Source organism: Ochotona princeps, chromosome 22 (genome assembly GCF_030435755.1).
Source record: "Ochotona princeps isolate mOchPri1 chromosome 22, mOchPri1.hap1, whole genome shotgun sequence".
In the NCBI taxonomy this organism is placed as follows: domain Eukaryota; kingdom Metazoa; phylum Chordata; class Mammalia; order Lagomorpha; family Ochotonidae; genus Ochotona; species Ochotona princeps.
Genome location: NC_080853.1, coordinates 324,864 through 345,144, shown reverse-complemented (window position 1 = coordinate 345,144; position 20,281 = coordinate 324,864). Strand labels below are relative to the sequence as shown.

The following is a 20,281-nucleotide window of genomic DNA, read 5'->3' as shown; positions in this document are numbered from 1 at the left end:
GACGTTGTCTCGGTAAGCACAGAGCTCTCCCCTGCTGGCCCAGACCAACAGCAGCAGGCAGGGCAAGGGCCTGGGACTCGTCTCAAGGGCGTGGCTTTAGGACACTGCTTGGCGGTGTTCGATGTTCACCAGGAGCTCGGTTCCCGCCTGAGCCGAACCACCAGCAGCGTACCTGCCAGGAAGGTGCACCCAGGGCAGGCTCGGAATTCCTGGGTGGTGGCATGGCGGCCAGAGGTCCAGGCGTTCACGCTTGCCCATGCTCCAGGAGGCAGGGAAGCCCCAATCCCCCTACCTGCTGATGGCACCCCAGGGGCTCTGTCGGCACAGCCCTCCCCACCCCAGCTCCAGAAGCAGCCCCCGGCTCCCCGGAGTGCAGAGCGGAGACCTGGATGCCGGGTGAGAGTGGCCCCAAGGCTCCGCCCATTCCCTCCCCAAGTCCTCCCACCTGCGCTGCTCAGAGCCATCCGGTGCTGCACACCCACCCTCAGCTGCCGCTCTGCTTCTGACACCCCCACCTTGTCCTTGCTGCACCGTCCACATAGGGTCAGGGCAGGTGGCAGTGTCTCTTATGAAACAGGTGACCTGGACTCTGCCCTCCAAGGGAACAGACCGATCTGAGGCCAGTTGGCCACCAGTGGCTCCCAGGGGTGAGTCTGGGGGGACCCTGGACACAGGGCCTGCCATGTGGCACCCCTGGGGCACCCAGCTCCCTTGAAGCTGTTGGGTGTCTTTGTCACCCACAGAAGCCAGGCACAGGATCAGGGCTGTGTGGCCCAGGGCCCCCCTTAGACCTGTGGCTCTGGGCTGTATGCAGAGGGGCCAGCCTGCAGCATAACTGCACCTACTGAGTGGGGCTTCAGTGGGGACACTCACACTGGCTTCAGAGGCACCAAGATCCCTGCCCTCCCAGCCGGGTGGTGACCCAGAGAGCAGGTCGTCCTGGTCCCTGGATGCAGCACACAGAGGGCTGAGCTGTGCTCCTCCTCCCCAGTGTGGCCACCCGCTAATTCCTGGCTCCCATCTGGGTGCTTGGGAGCACACAAGCTTCTGTTCGCCCACACTGCGTGTTGTGTTGGGGAACTCTGCTTTCCACCAAGCTCCTGGCGAAGGTGCCTGGGAAAGCAGGGGAGGACGGCCCAGTGCTTGGGCCCTGCACCCACGTGGGGGACCCAAATGGGACCCCTGGCTCCTGGCTTCAGCCTGGCCCACCCCTGGCTGTTGCAGCCATTTGGGGAGTAAATAAAGGGATAGAATATTTCTCTCTTCCTCTCTCCATCTCTCTTTCAAATACATTAACCTTTTAAAAAGATTAAAAAGAAGGCTAGATTTCTACCAGGAGGCAGGAGAGGTCTCTGGCGAGAGAGACATGAAGTACATCCGCTATTTGCGATTCTACAAAAAAGAAATTTGCACACAGAAGATTCGTTTAAGGAAAATAAAAGCAAACTACGGTTTCATTGCCACATGCAAGAGGAAATGGGTTAGCAGGCAGGAAACCTGGCAGGGCTGAGGCGGCAGGGGTTTCCCTCAGGAACACTCAGTGAGCTGTGAAGTCCAAGGAATTCCTGACTGCTCCTGGCCCCCAGCCCGCACCGCTGGTGGCCCTGGCAGGTGAGCACACATGGGGAATGACTGCTGGGTGGGAGGGCTCTTGCTCGTTCGTGGTGGGGTCCTGGAGCAGGTGGCGAGCTGCTGAGAAGTGTGCATGGTCCTCAGGGCCCTAGGAAGCCAGGCTGAGTCATGCCTACCCCAACCCCTGCCCCGCAGAGGCCAGGGCACAGAGTTCCCTCAGCCAGCAGACCTGGAGGCCTTCTCCTGAAGAGAGCTGCCCAGGTCTGACTGAGCGCTGCCTCTCTCCCCAGATGCCCACAACGGCCAGGGCAGGATCAGGTATGAGCCGGGAGCTCCATCTGGGTTTCTCCCATGGGAGCAGGGGCCACTGGGCCGTCTTCCCCTGCCTTCCTGGGCGCTAGGTGGGAAGTGGGGCAGTTGGGACTGGACAGGCTATCCCTGTGTGAGACGGCACCAGGTCCCCAGGACCTCAGGGCCTGAGCCTGTTCCAGCAGCAGCTTCTATAGGCACAAGACAAGTGCCCACCAGCGATCACGAACCAGGTCATGAGGAAACCCAAGCAGGTGTCAACAGTAGGAATGCCATGGTATGTGGAAGGAAAACTTTTTTGGCATCAAATGCATTGATTTTTTTTAAAGATTTATTTTACTTTTATTGCAAAGTCATATATAGAGAGAGGAGGAGAGACAGAGAGGAAGATCTTCCGTCCAATGATTCACTCCCCAAGTGGCTACAATGGCTGGTGCTGTGCCTATCCAAAGCCAGGAGCCAGTAACTTCTTCCAGGTCTCCCATGTGCAGAGTTCCAAGGCTTTGGGCCCTCCTCGACTGCTTTCCCAGGCCAAAAGCAGGGAGCTGGATGGGAAGTGGAGCTTCTGGGATTAGAGCCGGCGCCCATATGGGATCCCGGGGCCTTCAAAGTGCCCAGCAATTCAAGGCAAGGACTTTAACCGCTACGCCATCTGCCAGGCCCAAATGCATTTTTTTTTAAAGATTTATTCAGTTTATTACAGTCAGATATACAGAGAGGAGGAGAGACAGAGAGGAGGATCTTCCGTCCGATGATTCACTCCCCAAGTGAGTGCAACGGGCCGGTGCGCGCCGATCCGATGCCGGGAACCAGGAACCTCTTCCAGGTCTGCCACACAGGTGCAGTGTCCCAAAGCAATGGGCCGTCCTCGACTGCTTTCCCAGGCCACAGGCAGGGAGCTGGATGGGAAGTGGAGCTGCCGGGACTAGAACTGGCGCCCATATGGGATCCCGGGGCGTTCAAGGCGAGGACTTTAGCCGCTAGGCCACGCTGCTGGGCCCCAAATGCATTGATTTTTTAAGAGTTATTTATTTTATTTGAAACTTTAAAAAGGCTACACAGAGAGAGGGAGAGCCAGAGAGAGATCTTCCACCCACTTGTTCGCGCCCCCGATGGTCACGATGGCCAGGGCTGGAGCTCCAGCCGGGCCTCCCTTGTGGGTGCCAGGGTCCAGGCACTAGGGACATTAGGAAACTGGGTCGGAGCCAGAGCGGTGTCAAGGCCAGGGAGGCAGGAAGTCTGAGCCAATTCCCCCTCGGGAAGACCTTTTCCCAGAAGCTGGCTTTACCACCACCCCGCCTCCCACCTGCCCACTGCCTTGGGCATTGGGGTCCAGATGCTCCAGATGCATCTTGGGGTCACAAGTATGCAGCTTCACCCCAAGTTCCCTGCATCTGCTGAGGTCTCCCCATAGCCCATCCCCAAGCCAAGCATGGGCAGTGTGGTGAAGAGCCTGCAGATGAGAATTGGCTGGCATCCCCAGGGAAGGCATGCAAGTGTGGCTCTGAGCAGGCAGGCGAGAAGGGGTCACAGCACATGTCTAGCCGAGGAGACTCAGATGGCCACTTCATGATTCTTCCTGCACCTGCACCTGGGCCACAGGACAGTCCTCCTGGCCGCTGGGGCCCAGGTCCCATACCACCTGCAGATATGTGCACGGATGGCAGTTGAAGGAGCCCCAGAGACAGGCAGCCCCCCAGCCCCAGGCTACTGAGCACGTATCCCAGAGACAGCAGCTGGCTGAAGCTCACAAAAGACCCACCAGCTCTTCGTGCTGCCCGTGGCCTCGTGTGGGGTCCCTCATGCGGGGGATCGGGGGGAAGACTCTTTGTATCACCGAGAACCTGGGGGAGAGACACGGCCAGGGCCAGGTGAGGCTGGGACAGGGACCAGATGAAGCTGGGGCAGGGGTCAGGTGAGGCCTGTGCAGGGGCTGGATAAGGTGGGGCCTGGGCATGGGCCTGGTGATGCCAGGACAGGAGCCGGCTGAGGCGGGAGCAGGGGCCAGTGCAGCTTACCGCCTGCACAGCAGCACGGCCAGCAGCAGGGCCAGCAGTGTCCCCAGCGCCATTAGCAGAGACGCCTGCCAGATGCCACTCGAAGCTTTCTTCTCTTCGGAGTCACATGCTGAGGGACAAGACGGAGGGCCATCTGTCTACTTGTCCTGGAAGTGGGGTGGGGGCTTGCAGGGCAGGGGGCGTCCAGACAGGACACTCTGCAATGCCACCTGCAGGGGGCAGCAGCCAGCTCAGCTGTCCCTGGCCTGTGGACTCTGCAGGGCAGCTCTGTCATGGAGGACCCTCCCCGGCTGGGGTCCCACCGGAGGACTGTATGGTTCTGACAGCCAGGGGAGCCTGAGCGGCCACGCACGTGCTGGAGGGACGGATGCCATCCCCTCACCAAAGTGTTGTGGCTCGCTCCAGTCACTGCTGGCCTCTGAGAGGACTTCCTCCACCTTGATCTTCACCATGAATGCACCGCGATGCAGCAGCGCGAACGAGTTTGTGTCTTGCAGGACCTTCAGGGCAATGAGGAAAGAGGGGCTGCGGGGAATGGGGGAGCACTGCAGGGGCTGGTGACCTCAATTCTCTCCCACAGGATGGCTGACAGGTGATCAGCCACGCCCCCAGAGTCCGGCCCACCCCCACCCTGTCCGACTTTTTAGCCTGATGCCTTGGCAGGGGAGGGGAGCCTTGAGGGTTGTGTAGGCCAAACGCAGGCCTAAGGGACACTCACAATGTCCGTCATTGGAGGTTCAAGGGCCTGCAAGACATAAAAGCGGAGGGGTTGGCTGCTGGAGACCACCCTAAGGAAGCCCCCTCCTTGGTGAGCTGTCAGAAGCCAGGGCTGTGACTGCCTGTGGAGCAGAGAGAGAAGAGAAGAGACAGCTCCCCACCCACTGGCTCCCAGCAGCTCTTTCACGAGACACAGTCAGGAGGCAGGAGCTCCAGGCTTGCCCCAGGGCTGGGCAGGTGCACAGGCACCTGACCTCTGCCCACTGCCTGCCAGGACATGCACCAGCAGACCGCTTAGGTTGGAAGCAGAGCCCGAGTTCAAGGCCGGGCCCTCAGACACAAAGTGTGAGCAGCATGGTGGCCATGAGGCCATGACGCCGGCAAGGTGGTGGCTTTTCATAGGATGCGTGCTCTCCAGACCACACCCCAAGGTGCAGGCACACAGACCAGAGGCAGGCCTTGGAACACGATTTTACCTTTTGAATGTGCAGTGTGTACCGGAAGCTGCAGTTGAAGCGGCTCTGCATCTCCCACTGCAGCTGCGAGTGTGTTTCGTTGCACCTGGTGGTGATGTTGGGTGGCCTCAGTAGCTCTGACAGGCGAGACAAAACAAGATGGGTGTGAGCCCCCAAAAACACAAACCCCTACGTCAGTCCTCTCACACCAGCCTCTCCTCCCCAGACCTTGACCCTCTTCCTCACTGACCCAGGCTGGAAAAGGTCAGGACCTTGGAGCTGCAGGGAATCCAGGAGGCCCGGGTCTGACCAAACACCTGCACATAGAGCTCTGGGCAGTACTGGGAGATGCCATCCACGCGACAGCCGACTTGCCGGCCCCAGGTGTCCACACGGTAGTGCACGCACGCTTGCCACCTGCTGCTCCTGTGACAGCGACGACAGGTTAGGCGCCCACCAGCATGGCTCCCAAGCCCGGCTCAGCCCCGGTCCCACATACCCCTGATCTATCCAGCTGAGCTGATACTGCACGTCAGGGGGCGCTGCCCTGCCCACTGCCCAGTGACAGGTGAGGGCATCCCCGCCAGCAGCCTTGCAGGTCACATTCTGAGCAGCAGCTGCAGAGTCTCCACCTGGGGTGGCAGAGCAGGCCAGCACATGTCACTGCAGGTCACCTGCTCATGCAGTTGACACAGCTGGGGAAATGTGGTGGGGGTCTCAGGGCCCAGTTGTCTGGTCCACCCTGATGAGGAAGTCCCTCAAGAACTATAGGGCAGGAGCTCGAATGAGAAGTCAAGCAGATCTTGGGGGGCTGGCACTGTGGCGGTGTGAGTTAAGACGCTGCCTATCCTTGAACCAGTGAGAGTCCCAGATGCTCTTCCTCCATCCAGCTCCCTGCTGATGCACCTGGGAAAGCAGCAGAGGACATGGGAGACCCAGGTGGAGCTCCTGGCTCCTGGCTATGTCCTGACCCAGCTCTGGTTGCTGTGGCCACTTTGGGGAGTGGACAAAAGTCAGAGTTAGGGAGACACTCCAAGCGGAGCGAGGCAGAGGGACTTGACAGGAGGAAGCACAGTATCTGGCTCACCTGGCTGAGGGAACACAATCCACGTGGAGAAGGGTGGGCTGGCTGCACGCACAGTGTAGTTTGTGGGATCACACAAGGACAGCACACGGTACTCGCAGTACCTGTCCTCCCGCGCCTAGAAGAGACACAAGTGTGCGGAAGCACACGGGGGCCAAGGCCAGCCCAGGTATGGCCATCTGAGGAGCAACCCAACAGGTAGAAGACATGTTCTCTGTCACTCTGCTTTGGCGTGCCCAGCTTTGAGAGCTGACTGCAGAGGCACAGCAGCGGGGCCCACCTTCAGTTTCTGCCTGGAGTTTTTGATGCACTCAATGCCGGTCACATTTCCACTGAGATCCCAGGTCAGCCTCTGGGAATGAGGGTCCATCCTGAGGTTCCTGATGGGCAGATTATCATCTGAAACATTCGATGCAGACAAGCAGATGAAACTACTTTAAAAAAATACATTTGAGACCTTGGGGTCTGGGTACACAGAATTTCTGTCAGCCTGCTGGCTGCCGGGAGGACCTGGGCCGGGTCGGACTCCATGCTTGGGACCATGGCTACAGCCACAGTGACCATGCAGTGAGCTGGGCCCTGGCAGCCAATGCGCCATGTGGCACTAGGCTCTGCCTGCTGGCCACCCACATGCGAGCTCTGGGGTCTTGGGGATGTGGAATTGCTGCATAGGTATGTCCATATTGAGGCCACTGAGCGTGTGGGTTGGAATCAATCCTGAGGGGCACCCAACAACAGGGTAACTTTTCCTTGAAGGTAAGCCAGGGTACTGAGACCTGTTGGTTTGGAGGAGAGAGACTGGACAATCTGTATGGGTCAGACTGACACACCAGCCCGCTTGTGAGTCCTGTGTAGAACTTGGTATCACCAAACAATGCTGACCACCACACCAGTCCATGGCGAAGCTAAGGCTCGGGGCTTGTCTACCAGGACTAGATCCTAGTACCTGACAGATGTTGGATCAGGGGACACGTCACATTAGGCAGGGCCATGACACTAACCAGCCCATGAGAGAACCATGTCTGGCGGTAGATTCTGTGGGGGATGTGTGGGCCAAACCCTGTAGAAATACTAGTCCCGTTGGTTAGCTCAAGAGTTGGGGTGGTGACGGGCTGAGCTAGGTGTGACCATGGACCCTGCCATCTCTCACGGGTAAAGGGACCAACAACAACCTGGGCAGATCAAGGCAGCAGCAGCTGAATGTGCATCCTAAAACAGGGTGTGGGGTGGGCCGGGCTGCAAAGTTCACCAGCTCATACAGGCCAAAATGGAAGGGCAGACTAGGCAGGGCACTGGCCTAACACCCTCTGGCATGTATGAGATCTGGGTCTGGGAGTGGGTCAAATGGGGGAACTTGGGAAACTCCCCTAGTGGGTCACAGCTCTCACTGATGATCACATGGTCCAGGCCTGGGGGGTCAGGCAAGCTGGACAAAGTAGTTCCAATTGCTGGCTAATGTGTGGGATGGTGATGAAAGGGCCAAGCAAACCTTAACCCATAAGCAACAACAGAAATCAGGCTGGAGCACAGGTCATGCCAAGCTAGGCTCTTATATCTACTGGTCTGCATGAACCAGGGATGCTAAGCCACAGCATCTAAGGGTCTCTATGCCAAGCTGGTCAGAGCAACCACTGGCACGTGTGCGATTTATGGCTGGGAACAGGCCTGGTTGGGGAGCTGAGAGGACACCCTGGCTGGGTTGGGGCTCCCACTGGTGAGTGCGGGGCTGGAGAGGGAGCTGCATTCTGGTCTGGAGACGGCTGCAGTCTCCCTTGGCACAAGTGTGAACTGGGACTGGGCACCCTGAGCCGGGCTAGACTCCAGCGCCATCTGGTGCTCTGGAGGACCAGGGTAGATGTAGGATGGACTAGGCTAGGTCTCTGCCCCTACTGAGCCATGTGTGAGCTGTGTCTGGGTATGGACGAGCCTTGGCTGGGCTGAAACATCCAACAGTAAGAACCTGAATGGGATCAAGGCCAGTCAGGAAAGGCCACCGTTCCTGCCAGGACAGGAGGTGGACTAGTAGGGCTGGTCCATGGGCCCACTGGTATGCACAAGATCTGGCACTGGGAGAGGCTCTGATGGAGGAGCTTGGGAAACCCCTCTGTCAGGACACAGTCCCTGCAGGTGAGTGCAAGAACCATGATAGGGAGCAGCCCAGATCAGGCCAGGGGAGGACCAGGCCGACCCAGTTCATATCTTCTGCTGGCAAATCCGAGCACCAGAACAGAGTGTGGGTCGGGCCAAGTTTGGTAGCAACTCATACCAGTACACATTACGGCTGGGATTTGGTGCCTGCTGGGCTGATGTAGGCTGTAACCCTCACCAGCGTCAGCTGGAACTGGGGGTAGGCCGGACAGGGCCAGGCTACAGCACCCACTGGCAAATGCCGACGTGAGGGGGGCCATGCCAGACTGGGCTGCAACGCCCAACCAGCACATATGAGAACCAGGGAGGGAGGGGGCAAAGCCGGTAGGGGGAATGTGGAGAGCTCCCCTGCTGGACTGTCACTCCCAATGGAGAGCGTGAGTCGGGCTGGGGGCAGACCAGACCAGACAGGGCTACAACACCTGTGGGCCTCATGTGAGCCAGAGCAGGGAAAGGCCAGGCTGGGCTGACTGTTCCTACTGCTGCAAGCATAAATCAGAGTGAGTGAGGGCTGCTTGGGCTTTGCTGCAGCATCAGCTGGCAGATGCTGGCACCGGGGGCTAATTCTGTCAAGTTAAACTGCAAAACCACCTGGAGTGTGCGTGTTCCAGAGTGGCAGTGGCCCAACAGGGAAATAGTGGGCACCGTCCTCTTGGGTTATCACTCCCACTGGAGAATATGAAAACCAAGACTGGGGCAGCTGTGGCTAGACAGAACGGCACCTGCCAGCATGTGTGCGGGCTGCAGCTCCCACTGGTTTGTGTGAGGGCTGAATGTGTGGTTGGCAGAATCAGGTTGGACTGCAACACTGATTCGTGTGGAAGACAGGGCTGGAAACAGAACTGATCCAGCAATTGCAACCACCAGCATGTGCATAAGCTGACTGGGGCAACGGACTGTCCCGGATCCTGTACTGCCACACACACACAAGAATCAGGTCTGGGATCACCTCAGATGAAGTTTCTTTGGGATTCCTCCAACTGAACTGCTGATCTCAGAACCCCAACCATGAAGAGAAGTGCAGGTTCCATGGTCTGACCATGGAGTGCATGTGTCAAGGCTGAGCCTCGTCAGAGGCCCAGACGGGACAGTGGACAGCATATCCAGGTGCACGTGGAGGATACGGCAGTCCATCGGAGCCTGCAGAGGACACCTGGGACCACAACAGAGGACGGAGCACAGAACAGATCAATCATCTACCCTAGCCATGTGTTGGCGGTGAAAATCTGTGCATGCGGAGACTCTAAGGTAAACTGTGTCAGTCAGTGGATTCTGGAGAGATTTCATTGTGTTTGGAATGGCGAGATTGGCAGCAATTCAGAATTGTTGAGCTATCAAAACCACTTGAACAGGCCCAGCGGCATGGCTTAGCTGCTAAAGTCCTCGCCTTCAACGTGCCGAGATCCCATATGGATGCCAGTTCTAATCCCGGCAGCCCTGCTTCCCATCCATCTCCCTGCTTGTGGCCTGGGAAAGCAGTCGAGCATGACCCAAAGCTTTGGAACTCTGCACCCATGTGGGAGACCTGGAACAAGTTCCTGGATCCTCGCTTCAGATTGGCAGAGCACCGGCCATTGGGCTCCCTTGAGGAGTAAATCATCGGACAGAAGATCTTCCTCTCTGTCTCTCTTCCTCTCTGAATATCTGACTTTCCAATAAAAATAAAATAAATCTTAAAAAAAAAAATAAAACATTTGAGCAGGAACCTCAAAGCATGCCTCACATCGGGGACCTGGGGTGCGTGGAAGCTGGGTGCGGCTTCTCCCTTTATCTCTCCCCTTAGCCCAGTAGAGAAAAATTAATAGCAAAGTTAATGTGGAAACAATGGTTTTACCAACTTTTCTGTACTTCTTGGCCCTTTAAGTGCCCTAATCAACTATGTAAAGATTATCAGTATAAAATAATTACCAAAAAATACAGTTGCGAGATAGAGAGAAAGGAAGACAGACCCTCCTATATTTGGGTTATTTTCCAGATGGCCACAACAATTAAAGCTGGGCCAGGCAGAAGCCAGGATCCCAAGTGCCATTCTCCATTGCTCTCTCAGGCCATGACTGGGAGCTGGATGGCAACTGGAGCAGATGGGATTCAAACCAGCACCCATACCAGGGGCTGCTTAACTCGATAAACCACAACGCTTTTCCCAGAATTTACATTTTTTAAAATCAAGGAATCATGAAAGAGTCATCAAAATATAACCTGTGTTGGTGTATGAAATAAGTCTCAATGTTTTAAAGGATTTGCAAACCATGGTGCAGTGATTAAGACAGCATTCCTTATCAGAGCCCTGGTTCAAGTCCCAGCTGCTCCACTTCAGATCCGACTCCCTGCTAATGACCTGGGAGGCAGTGGATAGCGCCCAGTGCATGGCCCCTGCACCCACAGCTGAGGCCCAGCTGGAGCTCTGGGCTCCTGGCTTCAGCTCAGCCCCGGCCACTGCAGCCATCTGGGGGTGAAGCAGCACATGGAGGGTCTCCCTTTCTCTCTTGTCACTCTGTCTCTTAAATAATGTTTTTCAAAAAAGAAGGTAGAGGAAGAAAACCAGCTGGGACTCACTCACAAGCTACACCTAAAAAAAAATTGTCAAAAGGAGCCCACTTCCTGCCTGTGGTCAGGTTCCTAGAATACTGTGGCCAGCAGTGACCTCCCAGGGCCGACTTCTGCTTCAGTCAGGACACAGTGCAGGTTGCTGGCTACTTCCCACCCTGGCCTCCGGCATGGGGGAGAGGGGACGCAGAGGGGTTGGGGGGTGCAAGAGAGGGGATACAGAGGCATCAGGGGGAGAGGGGATGCAGTGGGGTGAGGAGGCACAGGGGAAAGGGGACAGAGGGAGGGGTCATGCAGGGTGGGCGGAGATGGACCCGGGGGAGAGGGCAGCACAGGACGAGCCACACCATGGATGAGACCTCGGAGTGTATGTGACTGGCCACAGCCACTGGGGGTGGTAGTGAGGCCATACTGCAGAAGCCACATGCCTGGGGTGGCCGCGCTCACAGACACCTGCTCAATAGGATGTGCTCCTGTCCCGCACCTCACCGCAGGGCCTACCTGGCCCCCTGACTGAATTCCATGCCAGGTTATCCTGCCGTGGGATCTGTGCACATGCAGCCTCTGGCTGGTACCCGTCATATTTGAAAGGGGTTGAGGGGTATGGATTAGAGATGGATCACAGGCAGCGGCAGGGAGGCTTTCTACTGCTGTTTCACTGCCCAAAGACTCGCTGACAGCCAGGGCTAGGCCAGGTAAAGCCAGGGGCCAGGACCCTGCCCGATCTAGTGTGCTGGGGCTGTCACTGCCGCCCCCAGGGCTGCCTGGGGAGGGACGACTTGTGCCACAGAAGTGAGCCAGGCGTGCTGGCGAGGCCTGCAGTGTCCCAAGCAGCTGTTGCCCCCAGTGCTCACCCCCAGTCTCCCTCTTCCCATGGGCTTCAGGTCCATTCTCAGGAAAATTTATCTTGAACAACGACATCTACATGTCTTATTCTCAACCAAGGCTTCCCTCCAGACTGCCAAAGGCGGGAGATTTGGACGAGTGAATTTGGGTGAGAGCAGAAGCCATCCCACAACAACTTCCCATCCAGCTCCCTCTGATGACCTGGGGAAGCAGCAGAGGACAGTCCCAAATGCTGGCAGACCTCTTGCCGAGGCCCGGTCCTGGCTGCTGCAGCCACCTGGGTGAGTGAGCCAGCAGGTTGAAGATCTGTTGTCACTCTGCCTCATGAGTAGATGCTTCTTTGAGAGGCTTGGCCAAAATGCCAACCCCTCTGGCAATCCCCTCCTGTTACCCAGCTGGTGCCTACCTGGGGGAGCTTGCAGCACACAGCAGGAGGGTACCAGCAGCATGGTGAGCCACGCAGCCAGCATGGCGATATCAGGTCCCATGGGAGTTAAGGCACCTGAGGAAGAGGAGGCCTCACTCACCTGTGATACACCCCCAGCTGCAAGTGCCTGTGCATGCCATGTGTGTCCACACTGTGATGTGTGCATGGGCACCGCACACATGCTCCTGTGTGTCCCTGTATACACATGCCCACAGCCATTGTGCAGATGTATGTGGGAGCCAATGTGTACATGAACACGTGTGCACGCACTCCTGTCCACCTGTCTGTTGGACAGCAGGCTAACCCTCCCCTTGCAAGCGCCAGGACCCCATATGGGCTCTGGTTTGTGCCAGGCTGCTCCACTTCCCATCCAGCTCCCTGCTTGTTGTCTGGGAAAGCAGCTAAGGACGGCCCAAAACCTTGGGACAGTGCACTCACGTGGGAATCCTGGAAGAAGCTCCTGGCTCCTGGCTTTCGATGGGCTCAGCTCTGGCCGTTGGGGCTACTTGGGGAGTGAACCAGCAGATGGAAGCTCTCTCTGTAACTCTACCTTCCAAATACAAAATAAATAAATCTTAAAAAAAAAAAATAGCTCCAGTCCCAGGGAGGTGAACTCTAGTCCTATTCAGGATCCAGTAGTGAACTAGGAAACACCGGCTGCACCCCGGCCCCTACACCGGCCAGCAATCTGCATCACGGCCCCCCACACTGGCCAGTGCCCCAGTCCCTGGTCCCCAGCACTGGTCAGGGGCTCACACCCTGCCCCTCCCCCACAGGCCAATGCCCCAGTCCCTGCCCCCCCCACACCAGCTAGTGACTTCCACCCGGCCCCCACACAGGCCAGTGCCCCAGTTCCTGGTCCCCCACACAGGCCAGCGATCTGCATCACAAACCCCATACTGAGCTGCACTCCCACACCAACCAGCAGCCTGACCCCTCACACTGGCTCCCTACCCTGCAGGTCGCATTGAGGAGTCCCTTTGATCTGATGGTGGTGGTAGCAGTGACAAGCATCTGGTCCTTCCTGCTGAATCATCCCTGGGCTACCAGGGGACTGCTGATGGAGGGAGGGCCAGTGGAGTCCAGCAGTCCCAGCTGCTTCACTTCCTTCAAGAAGCTGCCGGCAGCCCTGGCTGCTGCGGCTGTGAGGGAGTGAGCCGGCAGACAGGAGCACATGCTCTCTCTTTTCCTCTCTCCCTATTTCTTGCCCTTAAGCTCGCTCTCTCTTTTTGTGCGTGTTCTCCCTCTCTCTCTCTCCCCAACCCCCGTCTCTCTCACTTTCTCTCTCTCCCTAACTCTATCTTTTGAATCCATAGATTTTTCAGCAACGCCCACTTGGGGACCTCGCCTCCACCTCCAGTGGATGACCACAAGGGGAGGGCCTGACCAACCTGTGTAAGGAGCGTCCCGGAGTTTGGTGTGGCCAACTGCAGCAGCAACAGGGTGCCAGGTGCTGGCTCAGGCACCTGGGGGATGAAGCTCAGGACACACTCAGGGCACCGCACAGTCAGGCAGTCTGGGGGACCTCGCACTGCACCGTCCTGGCTTCTTAGCACTTTCTCCTCAAAGAGAACCTGAAGCTGCTTCTCACTCTGGCTCAGGAGCATTTTCTATCTGGCAGGTGGGTGCAAGTCCACCAAGCAGACCCAGTGGGGAGCGGCTGACCCAGGACCGCCACCCCTCTGGCGTGGAGTTGGGGTTCGTGGCAGCATTGGAAAGGCTTTTGTATCTTCCCAGAATGAACTTTTCTTGTAAACAGTGCCCCCCAACCCCTCCCATCTGTCACCAAGGATCCAAGGGCCCTTCACAAAGCTTGATCAACTTCCTGCTGTGGCCAACCACGTCCGGTAGCCTGACCAGCACCCCGCCCCACTGGCCTTCTGCCCTGGCTTTTCCCGCACAGCCGCCAGCTACCCTCTCAGCTGCTGCACCTGTCACTTCCGATTTGGCAACCAGGTGCCACCGCCTTCTGCCTTGCTCTGCCCCAGCCCTAACGCACACCATGTGGCTGGATCTGTGGTGTCCCTTCTCACCCCATACCCACTGGCCCAGGTCCAGTGTGTTTAGGTCTACCCTTCATCCTGCAAGGAGGGGGTGGGAGCACGAACAGGGACACACACAGCCAGCAGGAACCCAAGACACCCAGGCAGGCTGATCCCACCCGCCCAGCTCTGCATGCTTAGGGCTGGTGGTGGAGGATACAGTCTCAAGGCCTGGAGCTATACCAGGGTGTGCACTGCTGGATGCCCAACGGGCCACAGCAGCCGGGCTGTGGGTTCTGGGTGGAGTATGGGCAGAAAGCTCCTGGGCTCAGGCAGCTAGAGAGGCAGGGTGGGGACTGGGCGTGGCAGGAGGCTGGGGGAACTGGAAAGCACGGCAGATTCACTCCAGTGCTCCAACAGAACTGCTCTGTTGGCCTACTTCCTCCTCAGATGCCCACAATGGCCAGAGTGGGACCAGGCAAAGTGTGGGAGCTGGGAACTCCTGCTGGGCTTCCCAGCTATATGACCAGGGTGCTGGACTCCAACCCTGCCCGTGCTTCTCCCACCCCCAGGCTACACTCCGTGGAAAGGCCCGGATTCTTATCACTCACTGCTACTTCTGCCATCCCATCAGAGTGCTGTTGCCCCTACCCCCCGCCCCAGGCCCCTGAGTTCTTCTTGAATAGCCAAGCCAGGCCACAGCTGCCCACCTAGTAGACGAGGCCCTGCCCCAGCAGCAGCTCCTGCCCTCAGCCACATGACGGGTGGCATGCAGCAGAGGACAGGGAGGTCGGTGTCTGTGGCTGTCCAGGGCTCAGTGGCCAGGGGCTACCTGGCTTGGGTAGCAGAGCAGAGCATCTGGGTCTGCTCTGGGGTGGGCAGAGGGGGGCTCCAGCCCCAGTCACTGGGACTAGGCCTTGAACCAGAAGGCTGAGGGGCTGGTGGTCCCCTGGGACGCCTCAACCCCCTGGGCTAGACTAAGAGCGTAGCCCTGGGACCAACACACTCTGTCCCCCCAGCCCGCTTCAGCCTGGCCTGAGGTCTTGGACCTCCTTTGAGCATGAGCTTGGTAGCCACGAGCAAAAGCTCCCAGGGCTTACCGCTCATGCCACAGGCCTGTGGCTACCTGTGTCCCCTGGGCCAGGTTGTACAGCTTGGGGTCTGCTGCAGGAGAGGAGGCTACTTGAGTGCCACAGCCGCCCATCCGCACAGCCCAGGCTCTTCGGGTCAGGGCCTCATCTGCCTGCTGACCTTGACCGACACAACCCTCCCACACCTGCCCTTCCACGAGGCTGCAGTCCTGGTCCTGCCTGTGCCCATGTGTCCCCAGGCTCCAGGGGAGGATGCTCCACAGCCCCTGCTGCCCCCACAGTTGGGAAGCCCCCCCAGCTCCTGGCCTTCCCAGGGATGGAGGTGAACTTCCTGTGACAGCATGGGGGAGTCCCAGAAAGCCTGGCAAGGGCAGGGACACATATCCAGCTGAGGCAGACCTGCACCTGGGCCCAGCATGGGAGGGGAGGTGGGTTTGGGCCGCTTCCCCAAGGGCCTGGCACAGCACCCAGGGCAGCTGCCTCGCTGCTTCCCACCCTGTTGCTGGGGCTGTGGGAGGAGCCCTTGCCCCAGGCCAGCCCTTGCTAGGCTGACCAACAGCCTCCTGGAGGGGAGGCCGCAGGGATTCCACCCCAGGATCTGCAGTAGATGTCTGGGGCCCCTGCGGTGCCCACTGCCCTGTCTGACAATGCTCGAGGTTGGCACCAGGACTGAGGCCTCTGTGGTCCTCCCCATGCCCACTCCTTGTAAGGCAGGACTACATCTGCCCCACATTTGCACCCAGCTCAGGGGTGGACAAGGCAGCAGGCAGGTGAGCACCCACCCCCCTCCCACAGGCAGCGAATGAAAACTGGATCCCGGGCTAGGACAACAGGGCTGGACACCTCTCCTCCTCCTCCCCGTAGCATGGGCCAGCACCTGCTGTGCCAGCCTCCAGGGCTCACACCTGCCCACAAGAATTTGCAGGTGCTGGCCCAGGGCAGACATATGAACACACACCAGTGGCGGGAACATGTCCACGCTCCACCCCTAGGGAGGTAAGGGCACATCTGGGCCAGGGTCTAGTCCCCCCACCACTGCCATACCTACAAACTTCGTATTTCCAGGAGGTGCTGCTGGGGTGGGGCATGGCCGGGTTGGGAGTTGCTCCTGAAAGGGGGGGATTGGGAGGGAGGTGGCCAGGGTCTTTCTCAGACCCAGATCCAGTGCAGCAGAGAACTGGGCCACCCAATGATAACATCCCTCACTGGATGAACTAACTCACTGAGAGGCAGGGCTTTTTCCAGAGGCACCAGACAGGAGGTAGCCAGGGTCTTGCCCTCAACCTGTGGCCCACATTGTGGGGACCCAGCTGCTTCCAGGATGCACACCAGCATGGGCGGGGAGAGCTAAGCTGACCTCAGGTCTAGCATCGGATGCCAGATGTGGGCCAAACCCTGAGCACCCAGAGCCCTGTGCAGACCCAGGGAGCAGGAGCAGGGGCCAGGCTGTGGGCTGGAGTGGAGGGATGGGTGGAGGAGGGAGGGAGGGCCAATGGTGGGTCTGTGAGGGCATGGCATGCCTGGTCCCAGCTGACTCTCAGTAGTATTGCTCCAAAACACCAGACAATCTACAAATTCGGACCCAAAGCTTGATTTTAAAATCAAATTGGTAATGAGATGCGGGGGGGGGGGGGCTCGTTTTCTACCCACCCTGCAGCGCCCTCAGCACCTTCTCCAGCAGCTCAACCTGCACGAGCGGGTCGCTTCCAAGGCTGCAGTCAGGGTCAGGAACCCGGGTGGGACGCTGGCCCAGCAGGGGAGGCCGGGAATGGGAGGGGGCCCCTGCCCAACCTTGCCCAGCGTGACTGGCGCTGACCCTTTCACAGACCAGAACCAGCGGCGCACACGTGGACCCCAGTGCCTCAGGGCCCCTTGGAGGAGCGCATGCAGCTGAGCACCCGATCGCAGGGCTCACCTCGCAGCCTGCAGCCGCGGAGGATTCGCAGGCCGCCCCCTGCCCTTTCACCTAGGTCAAGGGGCTCTTGCGAGCACCGGATGGAAGCGTCTGGCAGGAAACCCTGCAGCGCACCCACGACGCCTGAAAGGGGATGGTCCCCGTCCGCCTGGGAATTTCTTTCTTTGCCTTGTAAGGGTGATTCCCCCGCGGGGGCTGCCAAAGGACCCTGGCCTCCCCCGCCCTTCTGCGGCCTCTCGGCACCCCACCCCCACCCGACCGGGCGGGGCGTCACAAGGGCCTGCAGTCCCCCGGCAACCCGCTTGCCAGCAGGTGCAAAGCTGGGTCCCCCGTGCCCTGGGCAGTGGCCAAGGAGCTGGGCATCGCCACACAGGGCAAGTGGCTCGGCTTGGGAAGCATGGGGTGGGGGCTGGAGGCAACACCTGGGAGGAGACCCTGTGGTTCGGGGTCAGCCCCTCGGGGACCCCAGCCCCCAGTGAGGGAACTGAGCCCTGCCCCTCTGCTCCACAACTGTGAGAAATAGAGACTCCATGGGCTCCAACCCCGCGGTCCGGGTTGTTGAGGACCAAGGCTGGTAGTGGTGGGGGTCTCTGCCAGGCCTGTAGAGTCTCTGGAGCCTCCCCTGCCGTCCACACCTGTGTCTGGCCACTGGACCCGAGTCTTGTGGGAAGGTAGAGGGCTGCGGCAAGCCCCCATTGCCTGCATGGCCTGGACTGTGGCGGTGGGGCAGGGCTGGCTGGAGGCAGTGACTTATAACCCGCCCCTCCCCTCCCCAGCTCCACACAATGAACTTCCAGGTGATAGGCCTGGGCAAGATGAAGTTTGACAGTCCAGAGTGCTGCGGGGAGCAGGAGGAGGCTGAGGACGCTGAGGACCAGCAGCTGCTGGCACCTGAGGCCTGGCGGACGTACATGGAGCGGCGCAACGCCCTGCGCGAGTTTCTGGCCTCGGACCTCAGCCCCCACCTGCTGCGGCGCCACCACGCTAGGGTGCAGCTGCTCCGCAAGTGTTCCTACCACCTGGAGGTCCTCCCCAAGCACCTGGCACTGGGTGACCAGAACCCGTTGCTGCTGCCCAGCGCCATGTTGCAACTCATCGACCCCTGGAAGTTCCAGCGCATGAAGAAGGTGGGCACGGCCCAGACCAAGATCCAGCTGCTGCTGCTTGGGCATCTGCTGGAGCAGCTGGACCAAGGTCGCGCCCTCCTGAATGGGCTGCTCGAGTCACCTGATCCCCGGCCTTTCCTGGCTGGCTGGATGCTGGTGGAGCAGCGGCTGGCTGACCTGTCGGCCACGATGGACAGCTTCCTGGCCATCATGGTGCCAGGGCGCCTGCACATTAAGCACCGCCTGGTGTCCGACGTCGGGGCCACCAAGATTCCCCACATCCGCCTCATGCTAAGCACCAAGACACCAGTCATATTCGACCGCAAGGAGTCGGTGGCACATCAGGACTGGGCCAGCCTGCGCTGGTTTGTCACAGTGCAGTCAGCCACACCCGAGCAGTTCGAATTGCACTTCAAGCTGCTGGAGCCACGCACACCACAGGAGCGTATGCAGTGTGGTGTCATCCCTGTGGCCGCCTGCGCCTTCGACGTGTGCAACCTGCTGCCTGACCGCACTTACCGGTTCACCATCAAGAGGGCCGAGAGCTACACGCTGGTGTACGAGCCCTGGAGGGACAGCCTCCTCCTGCACACCAAACCGGGCCCCCAGCCCGCCCCGCCCGCACCCTCCGACAGATGATTTTCTAATATTTATCCGTGAATAAAGGAGAGTATAGACAGAGGAACAGGTACAGTCAGGTATGCCCAGGGGGTGAGCACAGGAGGGGGCCAGGAGAGCCAGGTACACCAGCAAGCATATCTGTCTCCCTCCTTCTCCAAGGCCCCACTGTCTCCTGACGAGAGCCCCAGGCTGGGCTTTGCTGACTGGCCAGTCATCAGCCACAGCCCTGGAGTTCAATGAGGGCAGCCCACTCTCTCTACTGGCGTAATACAGCTCCTGTGTACTTGTTTATTTTTGCAAGCTCCTGGGCAAGACCAGCAGTTCTGCCAACTCACCTCCAGACACTGCCCTAGCCAGCAGCACACAATGCCCAAGGCTCCCTGACTGCCTCCTTCCCAGTGCTGGCGGCCAGAAGGACTATGTAAGTGGATTTTCTTTCCAAGGAAAGCAGCAGGTATGAACTTGCCAATTCCACATGAGTGAGGGCTGCATGCGTGGCAGACTGGCCATGTGCAGGGGCAGCCCTGACAGTGGTGTCAGTGGCCAATGCCTGGTCTCATAACCCTCAGGCAGCTGAAAGCCACTTCCTGCAGGCCCTGGGGTGGCAGTGGGAGACATGCCCTGCTCCAGGTCCAGAGGACATGGGGTGGGCACATGACTGACAGCAAAAAGGGGCAAGAGCCTTGCCCAAGACCAGCTGCCTCCATCAGGAGCATTATACCTCCCCCAGCTGTGGCAGGTGTTGCTTCCCTGCCTGGTCTCCCCCACAGGCCATCCAGTCCTCTTGGTGCTGTCGGCAGCTACCATAGAGATGGACCTGGGGCCTCCCCGATGGCCACCCACACAGGCTATTCAGTCCTCCTGGTGCTGTCGGTAGTTGGCGTATGGATGGATCTTGGTCCTCCCCGATGGCCACGCCTGAGGCGGGGCCCTTGTGCTGAGTCAGACTCAGTGACCATAGCAGCTGCCCAGACAGGCCCTCTGGGTACCATTCATGCCTGAAGCCCCTCAAGGTATATCCACCAAGGGTGAGAGCCAACCAGCTAGAGCGCACTGATGGCCAGAGCTCTGCTCTCAGGGAAACCGCCCACATGCAGCTGTAGGCAGGTGGGGTCAGAGGCTAGAGACAGGGCTCTTCCATCCACTGGTGCTGCCTCACTCCCCAGCTAGCAGCAAGGGCCAAAGCCTGGAGTCGCCACCTAGTGGAAAGCACTTGTGTTCTCAGGAAGATGAATCAGAAGTGGAGCAGCCAGGACTTGAACCCGTGCTCACAGGAGATGCTGGTGTCCCAGGCAGCAGTTTAACCAACCATACCACAAAGATGCTCCCCCTAACACACCATCTTTGCTGGTGACAAGGCATGGGTCCGAGGAGGTCCCTGCAGGTGTGGTGGACACACCACACCCACGCTGGCCCCTGCAGCCCCACACTGTAGTGACAACA

General features: G+C 59.0%; 2 protein-coding genes across 2 annotated transcripts; one reads left to right on the top strand and one right to left on the bottom strand.

The window, feature by feature from the left end:
- Positions 1-2,890: 2,890 nt before the first annotated feature.
- IL3RA (interleukin 3 receptor subunit alpha) lies at positions 2,891-16,501 on the bottom strand. Its single transcript, XM_058679861.1, has 12 exons — positions 16,420-16,501; positions 12,103-12,198; positions 6,436-6,554; positions 6,159-6,273; positions 5,571-5,703; positions 5,322-5,497; positions 4,955-5,208; positions 4,618-4,644; positions 4,282-4,444; positions 3,900-4,008; positions 3,644-3,725; positions 2,891-3,523 (listed from the first exon to the last, which is right to left on the bottom strand). The coding sequence occupies exons 2-12, from the start codon at positions 12,182-12,184 to the stop codon at positions 3,449-3,451; spliced, it is 1,335 nt and encodes a 444-aa protein (XP_058535844.1). The 5' UTR covers positions 12,185-12,198; positions 16,420-16,501; the 3' UTR covers positions 2,891-3,448.
- Positions 16,502-17,709: 1,208 nt separating this feature from the next.
- On the top strand, positions 17,710-18,898 carry FNDC11 (fibronectin type III domain containing 11). Its single transcript, XM_004586134.2, has one exon. It carries the CDS (start codon positions 17,897-17,899, stop codon positions 18,854-18,856), a length of 960 nt encoding a protein of 319 aa, XP_004586191.2. The 5' UTR covers positions 17,710-17,896; the 3' UTR covers positions 18,857-18,898.
- The last annotated feature ends 1,383 nt before the right edge of the window (positions 18,899-20,281 follow it).

Excerpts from the sequence above, each read along its gene's own strand:
- IL3RA (XM_058679861.1), bottom strand. The coding sequence starts at position 12,184 with ATGGGACCTGATATCGCCATGCTGGCTGCGTGGCTCACCATGCTGCTG. Across the intron at positions 5,704-6,158 it reads GATTGTGTTCCCTCAGCCAG|GTGGAGACTCTGCAGCTGCT; the intron begins GTGAGCCAGATA and ends CTGCCACCCCAG. Across the intron at positions 4,445-4,617 it reads AACCTCCAATGACGGACATT|TGCTCCCCCATTCCCCGCAG; the intron begins GTGAGTGTCCCT and ends CAGCCCCTGCAG.
- FNDC11 (XM_004586134.2), top strand. The coding sequence starts at position 17,897 with ATGAACTTCCAGGTGATAGGCCTGGGCAAGATGAAGTTTGACAGTCCA.